General features: G+C 34.7%; 1 protein-coding gene across 1 annotated transcript; it reads right to left on the bottom strand.

Annotated features, from left to right (window-relative positions):
- Window positions 1-5,972: 5,972 nt before the first annotated feature.
- LOC116118608 (caffeoylshikimate esterase-like) lies at window positions 5,973-7,617 on the bottom strand. The gene has a single exon (XM_031404600.1). It carries the CDS (start codon window positions 7,529-7,531, stop codon window positions 6,446-6,448), a length of 1,086 nt encoding a protein of 361 aa, XP_031260460.1. The 5' UTR covers window positions 7,532-7,617; the 3' UTR covers window positions 5,973-6,445.
- Window positions 7,618-11,895: the final 4,278 nt, after the last annotated feature.

Raw genomic sequence — 11,895 nt, 5'->3', positions numbered from 1 at the left:
TTTTTGTCGATTGAATATGGGAAGCGTTGAGGTTCACACTGCATATATATAGGCGTGTGAATAAGAGTAAATTAATTAAATATTCATGAGGCACAGAAAACAAAAACACTAAATAAAAATACAAGAATTAAAGCAAATTGGAGGGAGATGTGGGGGCAACTTAATTAAATAATAATAAATTAAAAAAATTATTAATTCAAAAATGTTTTTGTTCAATGAATTTTTTTTAATTTTCATTGTTAAATTTCACATAAGGAAATATTTGATAGGTTTTTTCTTTTCTTTTCTTAATTTTTGAATATAAAAAACTTTAAACATTTTATAGAAAATATTATAACAAATGTATTTTAGGTTGAGCTTTCAATTATTTTTATATTAAAAAAAAAAAGAAATTAGTTTTATATATTAAACAAATGCATACATGGTAAGTTTTATTTTGTTTGTGTGGGGAAAGAAAAAGATTGAAGTTAGAAATTTATTTGTAATTTTTTTTTTTTATCGAGGATGTTTGGGCTAACTTACATGCAGTTCAACTAATCCCTTAAGACCATAAAATTAACGATCGGATAAACCTCCAGTGACCATCTCTAATAGCAATCAAAGTGAATCGAATTCAAGACCTCCTAAGTAATACACCTAATAGTCATAGTTGAATTCTCAACCATCTAGTGGTGGTTAAAAAGAAAATTTATTTGGAACTTGAGAAACACTAAAATGAAGAGTTAATTTGAAGGGGGTTGAAAGATGTGCAAGAATATTGGGTGTTAAAGCAACAATGTGTTAATGTCAACAAACAAAACTTAGGAGAATTTGAGAAATTTTTCTTATCGAGTGGGGGCTTATGCCTCACTGGACTCAATGTGGCTCCATTGGTACTGTGGGGTAATTAATTCGGAATACATATGGCTATGAGCATAGCGATATGACAATATTATCTCAACTGTTGAGGCGTCGGCACCTAACAATTGATGTGTTTATTGGTCTATTCATCATTCATCAACCATTCTTCACTCTTTTAATTAAGTTTTAGGAATTCGTGCCCTCCCATTTAATACAAAAATACCAATTATTGAGGAGTTTGGGCTAATGATAAGAGAAATATCATCAATACACAGTAAACTGATATAAATCAGAATTAATTTAAATTATTCTTATGTGAGAGTGCAGTATATTGTTAATTTCTGGAAATCCTGAGCTTCTTGGTATGTGTAATTTACAAGAATATATATGCTTATAGTTTACATCAAAAAAGGAAAATTCGGCAGGGACGAAAGGAGCTTTCTAAATGAAGGACTATAAGATAAGCCCTGATTTAAATAAATTTAATTGAGTATCACCACCCCACTTGACCCTTGTCTTTCTCAAACTGTCTGTATCACCCCCAAGAAGGCAAGAATCAAAATCAAGCAATATGAAAAGAGCTGGAGAAGATTGCATCTTAAATCTCTCGATACCACACCATCCAAAGACACCTACGTGGACATGCCCGTTATCATATTATATATGAGTTGGCAAAAACTTATTGGTTTTCTGCAATAGAAAATTAATATATAATTTGATTATGTGTGCCATGAATTAATTAGGTCAAAGCCTTGCTACCCAACTGCTGCCGACTCATGATGTATTAAAGCAAAATTTATTGCTCTGTTATAACCAATCGACTTGTCATTTAAGTAAGGAGAACAGACTTATAAATACAGATTTGTCGTCTCACTTAATGGACGGGATGATGTTGTTCTGTGATGTAATACTATGTATTGTCACGTATTAATAAAATTTTCTCTTTTATCTATTCATTATTACAATTATAATTATATATTGAGAGAGAGTTTTGAAAATTAATAATAGGTCTCATTAGGTCATTAAACAGTTTCACTGTGTCATCTCACTTTGTTAACATATTAATGTTGTTAAATAACGTAATGATATTTATTATCACGTATTAGCAAATTCAATCACGTGTTTGTGTTGCTTGCGTTTTGGCTTACGACTGAACTTTGTTGTAGCTTGTTAAATGGTATATCCTTATGCTCTGAATTAATTGATTTATTGACAAAGAGTTGGATGAAATCAAGGCATAGCTAACGACTTTAGGAGATTGCTCCACTAATTGGAAATGAGCGACATTATCGAAGTGTAGATCAAGCCCAATACATGCAGAGGTAGATATATCGATAAATGATAATACTACATTTACAACCGAATCTCACAAACTTTATTTCACAACTCAGACGTGATAGTTGCAATTGGTTTATGATGAATTTTCCCGTCTGATCAATTACGAGCTGCCACGTAAAGGTTGTGAAAGAAAGTTTCTAAAATTGGGTTGTGAGTCAATCTTTATTGGTTGATAAAAGGGTTGTTTCAAGTTTTATCTCTTGTTTGCATGTTTGGTCATATTAATATTTGACAACAAGACCGATTTAAAAGATCAAGAATATTGTATGAAGTCTTTGAAGTAATAGAGAACGATAATTTAATGCGAAAGTGTTTCAATTTACGAAAACAAGGAAATTAAATTCAATCTGGCATAGAAGTATCATATTTTGACAAAATAGAGAAGTAACATAAACTAATGATGATTGCTTTGCACATATTTGTGTGACACATCCGTATAGTAAGTATGAAAGAAAAAATATAGGCATGGAGCATAATATGTAGATACATCCAATTGGATTTTAATAATGAGAAAATCATAGATGTATTTCAACATAGTAACGGTATGCATGAAATAGAGGGATTCACAAATTACGTTGTAGGAACAATAGATCCCAACTTTAAATGTGACATAGATATATGCTGATGAGTATTGCTAATGTTATCTCTTTGTGATAATGCCCAATGTATGGACTTATTATAAGCCATAACAACTTTAAAGAGCATGATCACATCTCAATTCAATTGATGCAACATCTAATGTACAAGCACAACATAGATAATATTGAACGCTGTATAGATATCATTTTTCAAATCATAGCATACAATAGAAACTATGTTTTGGTAAAATAAATCACATCATTAAAACTTATTTGTATGGCAAGAAAACCACTTTAGCGATTGCATTGTTTGTAGGCTTATGATGTGAAAGAGATTCTTTTTTCGAATATAATCAAACAAATTGGGCGAAACCCCCAAATGTTAATAACTGGGTAATGCATTCATTCGAATCCATGAACATTGTCAAACTCCCAAGTGCTAAAGTTGAGAAGTATATCTATTTCATGAATTTTGTGATGCCACGATAGGTTTTTTATCGTATAGATCTCCTATAAAAATAAAATAGGTGTGAAGATCATACAACAAATTTTGATAATGTTAAAATAAAAGTCTTTAATAAAATTAGACCTTATACTTGATAATATATGCATATACACTGTGAGAAAACAATAAGAATATAAAAATTTTAACAAGGAAATGAAAAGGAACATCTCACCTTTTGATTAGCCAAACTCCTAGCATGATACTTAAGGTGATTCAGATTTTATTGGCACCATTTTGAATAAACCTTGAATTTAGTTGCCCTTAGCCTTCCTCGATTTCTTAGCCATGTCAAGACCTTTGTTGGCTCCATAGTGGAGTCACCAAAATGTTGGTGGTCTTTATTGTATTTTTTGCAAAACTGATAATGAAAAAGCAAGTATGTTTAAGAAATATTTGAGGTGATCAAGGAAAAATTTAACAGAAAAAAGGTATATTGGGCCTCGTACCAAGGTATGTATTCTTAGCCTTGTTCGGCAGACCAACGGGCCCAAGTCGTTTAATAGGGCATTTTGATGGGTTATCTTGTGGTAGGATTGGGGATTCAATAAGGCTTATTAGGGCGGAAGTACTTCTTTTAATTAGGTCCTCTTGGGAGCATTCTAATTGGGTACCTTAGTTTTAATAAGCTACGAAAATTATTTAAGGCCCAACTCCAAATTATGTTCTAAATTATAAAAAACCTCCCAAAATAGAATTGTGTGTAATTACATCAATATCCAGTATTTAGACATGAAATTACATGTTTTTTTTTCACAAAACCGAAATTGCGAAAATACCCTCGTTTTGACAATATGTTGACTTTTAAGTTGAACTTTTAAACAAAGTCGTTTTTGATGATTGTATACTTTCTCAAATACAGAAAAAAGAAAAAAAAAAGCTCCAGCTTTAAATTCACTCTAATTATTTTTTATTTTCTTAAAATTACTAAAAATCCCTTTAAAAGCCTCTATTTGGGGCAAAAATGTAATTTCGATTATATTCTTTTGTTTAAATATTTATTAAAACCCAAGATAAATGTTTACATCACTTATCTTATAATTTTAAGATTTATTAATTCTTTTTAATGAAAAAACCCCTTTTTTATTTAATCATATTTTATAAATATGATTTATCTCACAAATTTTTTTAATTTATCTTATTATTTAAAATTCCTTTTATTAATTATATTTATCTAGATTAAAATCTCCCCGCCTTGCACTTTTGTGAGAGTGCCCATGCGATGTGGCGTGTGACAGCTTATGTTGTGACATGTCGCCTAGTCGTAGTGCCACGGGTATTCTATCCATTGTGTGGCCAGTGTTCGCCACTTGTTTTCCCATTTTTTGGCGCTCTGTAGTGCACACGGTATGGACTTTCACCATTTTTGGCAGTGGCACCACTTCATTAGATTCTGGTGGCACGACCGATCCAAATAGTCCAACTTTTGGCTAACCGTTTAGAGAGTATTATTGAACCTCTCTAGGTAACTCATTACAGCTGGGTCGAGCCATGAGCTTGAATGAATATCCGTCATGATACTATGTTGGACTAGCGATACTTTGGGAGAAGTGTCATCCTGTATCTAGGGGATTTCCTCATTGTCAAGGTCGGTTTGCTCAGGTTCAAAACCGTGAGCCATTCGCTGATTGGTAGAACCGATTAGTCAGAGGTTTCTGATGAAGAGTAAATACTAAATTAGACCCTCATTCTAGCGCCAAACTGTTGATGTTTAATTTTGATACCAATGACTTGCAGATGCAAACTGCTAAGCAGACTTAGAAAATACATGTGATAGGAAAATATAAAATGAGAGAATAAATGGGAAGCGATTTTTAAAGTGGTTCAGATGCTAAAAAACGAATCCTACGTCCACTGTTATTGCATAATAGATGGGTACAGTTAGGTCGCGTGTTGCGAGTTGAGTTATAATCTAGAGAGAATATGTGTAAGCTGTTTTAAACTAAGATCAACCAATCCAGTAAATGAGAGGGGTATCCTCTATTTATAGTGGGAAAGTTCAAGGCAATGATTACGAGTTTGCAAATAGGTAGGTGTCATACAAGTCTTTCCTTGCATTCCATTGGTTATCTGCACGAGAAATACCCTCAAATTACGTAGGGTTTGGCATGTGAATAACCCTTGGCCACTTGCAAGCCTGACATTCATCTGCTACGTTGACAAGAACCATACCTGTCATGTCACTGCACGTCGTGGCAGCGCCTAGACGGCACAAAACCTTCCTGAATCCTGATTGGCTTTTACTAACGAGAGTCCACATCAGTCCTAACCTTTTAGGCATAACAAATAGTAATAATTCTCTTAAAGTTTCTGAAATAATAAAAATCTTTATACTATTAAAACAAATTATTCTCATACAAGCAAATTATATGTATGAATTGATACATTAATTTTGTTAGTATGTTTGTTAAATTAAAAAGTGAGAATTTTTTTCGTTTATATAGTATGTTAGAAGCATGTTTGGATGAAGAAATATCATAATTTCATTCGTCTTTGAGAAATTATGAAAGTCTCAAATGTCTCAACAATCTATCTAAACCATGACGGTCACTGAAAACAAAAAGAAAAAAAAAAATGAAATTTACGCAAAAAATTAAACATGCTTCTAATTCATCACAAGTTACACAAATATTCTATTACCTCCCACACAAAATTATTCATCAAATCAAACTCATATTCCTAAAACTAGTAAAAATCTACTAGGAAAGTGCATATTAAAATATAAATGAATTGAATATTCATGCATGAATTATTTCTGGGTGATCGGGTGATTTGATGGAAACTCTTTAGTGTATTATCAAGAGGTCATGAGTTCAAATCTCTTCTTGGGTGCCAACAAAGGTAACCACTGAAGTTCTTACTCGGCCTATAGATCTAAAATCCCGGAGAATTATTTGAGGTTATCAAATTAAGTGTAGTAGATGAAGTTGGATTGCTTGAAATGTTTGAAATCTGCATATGATATTGAAAACCAAAATAGAATACTTTCATCTCCATAATCTAATATTAATCTAAATAAAACTTGAATTTGTAATAGAATTACCACTATTCTCCATCAGAATATAGCATATTAACTTGGTCTGTATTCCACCAAGACAACACATTTTAAAAGATAAAATTAAGGAAAATAAGATCATACAAGAAAGAGGACTAATTAATTAAGGTAATTCAATAGAATTATTTTTAATTAATTTATATTTGATTTAGCTTTAGCTTTAGCTTTACCTGCCCTTTCTGCAATCCACGACAGCGCAATCCCAAAAACAACCTCAACATCTTCCTCATTTTCCCCAATCAACATATGCCATAATCCCGGAAAAATCTTCAATGTTTTATCCTCACTCGCCGCCGATTCGTACACAAGCCTCGCCGATTCATGATCACATATCGCATCGTTCTCCCCATGCAACATCAGCAATGGCACCTCCAGTTCATGGCAATGCCTCTTTATATACTCACACACCCTCAAGAACTCCAACGCCGTCGCCGCTGGCGGCTTCCCCGAAGTCCGCCGATTCGGGTTCCTTGCCACCAATCTCCTCTTCCATTCCTCCTTGTACGACTTGCTCGCCACCGGCTTCGACACCACCACTTTCCATTTCGGCGCAAACAGCGCCGCCACTGGAAGTAGCTTCTCCAATGGCCACATTGGCTTAAATTTGGCTGAAACTCCACACATTGAACCGCTCAAAATCAAACCGTCCCATTCGTATTTTTGTTCTAAACAGATCAGAATTGATATTGCACCACCGAGGGATTCGCCGTGGAGAAATGACGGCAACTTTGGGTGGTTTGTTTTAACAGAGTCGAAATATTGGATGCAATCTTGAACTATATGTTCGGTGTTTGGGATGTGGCCGGGGTAGCCGTCGGAGAAGCCGTGGCCTTGGAGGTCGAGAGCACAGACGAGGAATCCGGTTTTGGCTATGGCGACGGCAGTGAGCTCGGATACCCAGCTGCTGTCGCTGGTGTAGCCGTGGATCATGGCGACGCGGCCTTTGAGAGGTCCGGGGGAATCGGGGCGCCATGTTTGAGTGAAAATTTTCATGTTCTTTTTGTTAAACATGTAGGATTCTTGGTGGAGGATTTGATGCTTTTTGAGAAATTGTTCTCTGGTGAGATCTCCATATGGGCTGTTTTCGTTAGCTTGGTTGATGGGTTGTAGAGCCATTTTGGTCAATTTCTTGAAGGACAGTGACGAGAAAATGGAGTGGTGTTTGGAAAGAAAGTTTTCGTTGATTGAATATGGGAAGCGTTGAGGTTCACACTGCATATGGATTGGCGTGTGAATAAATTAACTAAATATTCATGAAAAAAAAAATAAAAAAAATACAAGAATTAAAGCAAATTGGAGGGAGATGTGAGGGCAGTAGTCAGAGTTTAGTTTGGGTAGGGCAACTTAATTAAATAATATTTCACTGTTTCATAACTGTCGATTTAAGTTTCTGCATAGTTTTGAATAAATCAATTTTATTCATCCTCAAATTAACTTTTTTCTTTGATGTTACGGGTGGGAAATTTTGTTTTTTCTGCTGCATACATGTGTGAAATATTAAAAGAGAGAGAGAAGATGTGAGCAACAAAAAAAGTGAAGAGAGAAGATGAGGGGCAGGAGATGTGGGCGATGGAAAAGACAGATAAAAGAGAGAGAGAGAGAGAAGAGACGTGGGTTATAGAAAAAAGTGGGGAGATGAGATGACGGCCAAAATAGGGAATGGAGATGTGGGTCAAAGAAATAATGAAAGGGAAAAGACAGCGTTATTTATTTTGAAAAAAATTAATATTTTTAAAATGATATTTATAAAGAAACAAAAGAAGTAATAAATTAAAAAAATTATTAATTCAAGAATGTTTTTGTTCAATGAATTTTTTCAATTTTTATTGTTAAATTTCACATAAGGAAATATTTGATAGATTTTTTTTTCTTTTCTTAATTCTTGAATATAAAAAACTTTAAACATTTTATAGTAAATATTATAACAAATGTATTTTAGGTAGAGCTTTTAATTATTTTTATATTAAAAAAAGAAATTAGTTTTATATATTAAACAAATGCAAACATGGTAAGTTTTATTTTGTTTGTGTGGGGAAAGAAAAAGATTGAAGTTAGAAATTTATTTGGAGTTTTTGGGCGTTCGAGCAACTCATATGCAGTTCAATTAATCTCTTGAGACCCTAAAATTAAATACCGGATAAACCTCCAGTGGCCATCCCTAATAACAATCGAAGTGAATCGAACTCAAGACTTTTTAAGTAATATATCTAATAGTCTTAGTTGAATATTCGACCATCCAATGGTTAAAAAGAAAATTTATTTGGAACTTGAGAAACACTAAAATGAAAAGTTAAATAGAAGGGGGTTGAAAGATGTGCAAAAGAATATTGGGAGTTTAAAGTAACAAACAAAACTTAGGAGAATGTGAGAAAATTTTCGTATCGAGTGCCCCACTGGAATCAATGTGGCTCGATTGGTGTTGTGGGAAATTAATTCAGAATGAGTAACATTATTCTTATAAAGAGGTATACAAAAAGTTATATAAAGAGATAATTCATACCTTAAAAGAAGGAAAAAAGAAAGAGAGAAAAAGATAATCATAAATTTTAAGGATAAAGATTACCTTTTTGTATGATTGTTTATATGTCTCTTTGTAAAATTTGTCTTATTCCTTTGGAATATATATGGCTATGAGCATAGCGATATGACAATATTATCTCAACTGTTGAGGCATCGGCACCTAACAGTTGACGTGGCTATTGGTCTATTCATCATTCATCAATCATTCTCCACACTCTTAATTAAGTTTTAGGAATTCGTGCGCTCCCATTTAATACAAAAATACCAATTATTGAGGAGTTTGGGGTAATGATAAGAGAAATATCATCAATACACAGTAAACTAATATAAATCAGAATTAATTTAAATTATTCTTATGTGAGAGTGCAGTATATTGTTAATTTCTGGAAATCCTGAGCAGAGTTTATTGGTATATCCAACTAAAAAATAAATAAAATAATAATAGTTATAATATTATATATGAGGTGGCAAAATTTTATTGGTTTTCTGCAATAGTAAATTAATATATAATTTGATTATGTGTGCCATGAATTAATTAGGTCAAAGCCTTGCTATCCAACCGCTGCCGACTCATGATGCATTAGAGCAATTTTATTGTCATTTAAGTAAGGAGTACAAACTTATAAATGCAGATTTGTTTTCTCACTTTATGGACGTACTGATGTTGTTCAATAAGTAATGATATGTATTATCACGTATCAGCAAATTCAATCACGTGTTTGCATTGCTTGCGTTTAGGCTTACGACTGAACTATGTTGTAGCTTGTTAAATGGTATATCCTTTGATTTATTGACAAGTAGTTGGATGAGATCAATGCATAGCTAACGACTTTAGGAGATCGCTCCACTAATTGGCAAATGGAGCGACATTATCGAAGTGTAGATCGAGCCCAATGCATGCAGAGGTAGATATATCGATAAATGACAATACTACATTTACAACTTAATATTATAATTCAGACATGGCAGTTGCAATTGGTTTATGATGAATTTTCCTGCGTGACCAATTGCGAACTGCCACATAAAAATTGTGAGGAAAAGTTCCTAAGATTGGGTTATGAGCCAATCTTTATTGGTCGATAAAAGGATTGTTTCGGGTTTTATCTCTTGTTTGCATGTTTGGTCATATTGATATTTGACAATAAGATCGATTTAAGAGATCAAGAATATTGTATGAAGTCTTTGAAGTAATAGAGAACTATAATTTAATGGGAAAGTGTTTCAATTTACGAAAATAAGGAAATTAAATTCCATTTGGCATGAGAAGTAATAGAAGTATCATATTTTGACAAAATAGAGAAGTAATATAAACTAATGGTGATTGCTTTGCACATATTTGTGTGGCACATCCGTATGATTGTCCCTAGTGAAAGAAGAAATATAGGCATGCGTGAAGGATCCTCTGCCCTAATCTACGGCCTTCCATATGTGCAACCTTTGACCGTCAATTATAGGAGCTTGTTTAGCTAATTCTTTCCATTTATTTTGTAATCAACATTTATGTGTAATTAGGTTATACACTCTGTAAATGAATATATATATATGCAAAACTCTCACCACTCAAAGTGTGGTGGTTTTTCCTAACATTCTCATGGTATCAAGAGTATACATGGATTAGCATCCCACGATCCTCAATGGCCTCTGATTCCTCTTCCGATTCCTCTCCCACCCTTCTTCCCTTCAACACCATGATTCACATGGTTACCATCAAACTCTCCTCCTCCAACTACCTCTTATGGAAGAGCCAACTTCTTCCATTTCTCAAAAGCCAAGTTCTACTGGGTCATGTGGTTGGTACCCTTATGCCGCCACCTCCATTTGATCCCCCCACCTCTCAGACACCAAATGCCAAACACCTATCATGGAAAGCCACCGATCAACGCCTACTAAGCCTTCTCCTCTCTCATAGAGGAAGCCATGGCTAAAGCTGTCAACCTCTCCACATCCCATGAGGTCTGGACCACTCTCGAAAATACCTTCAACCACTGCTCCAAAGCCCATGAAATACACCTCAAAGATGACCTCCAATTGATGAAGCGTGGCACCCGTCCAGTCACTACCTATGCCCGTGCCTTCAAGGCCTTGTCTGATCAGCTTCATAGAATCGGTCACCCAGTTGATGGAATAGACAAAGTCCACTGGTTTCTTCATGGTCTCGGGCTCGATTTCTCTAGTTTCTCTACTACCCAAATGGCACAAACCCCCTTCCCCTGCTTCTCCGACCTTGTGTCTAAAGCTAAAAGTTTTGAAATTTTTCAAAAATCTCTAGAGACTCCGGCGCCCTCAGCTACAGCGTTCACCGCTAACCGGACCTCTTATCATCGTGGGGGTGGCTTTTCTCGCCAAAAACATGGCCGAGGAAATGGCTCTAGCAACGACTCTCCTAGTCATGGACAGGGTCGTGCCAACACCAACCAAGGTCGCCGTCCACCACGCTGCCAAATTTGCCGCCTGGAAGGAGACTTTGCAGATCGGTGCAGGCAGTGCTATGATTGGCAATTTGGCATGAACCCACGACGCAACTTGCAGAAGCTTTCACCTCTTCGTGCTCTCTAGCTGGATATGAAGCATCCGACTGGTTCTTGGACATAGGGGCTTCGGCCCACATGACTCCAGCCCATTCCACTTTGGATCACTCCACCACCTACACTGGTAAGGATTGTGTGATTGTAGGGAATGGTACATCCCTACCTATTACCCACACTGGTAAACATTCCCCTTCCCTAGATCTTCAATTGTTAGATGTTTTGGTTGTCCCTCACCTCACTAAAAATTTTTTGTCCATTAGTAAATTAACGAATGATTTTCCTTTATCCGTTACATTAATAATTTTTTTATTGCTCATAATCACCAAATAGGAAAGGTAGTGGCAATCGGTAAACGTGATAGAGGCTTATATGTGCTAGAGCGTGGAAATTCTGCTTTTATTTTTGTCCTTAAAAATAAATCTCTTCATGCTTCGTATGATTTATGGCATGCTTGCCTTGGACATGTGAATCATTATGTTATTTCTTTATTAAATAAAAAAGAACAACTTTATCTTACCTCCTTATTGCCATCTG

The sequence above is a fragment of the Pistacia vera genome, unplaced genomic scaffold (genome assembly GCF_008641045.1).
Source record: "Pistacia vera cultivar Batoury unplaced genomic scaffold, PisVer_v2 Contig849, whole genome shotgun sequence".
Lineage (NCBI taxonomy): Eukaryota > Viridiplantae > Streptophyta > Magnoliopsida > Sapindales > Anacardiaceae > Pistacia > Pistacia vera.
This window is presented reverse-complemented; position numbering and strand designations above follow the sequence as displayed.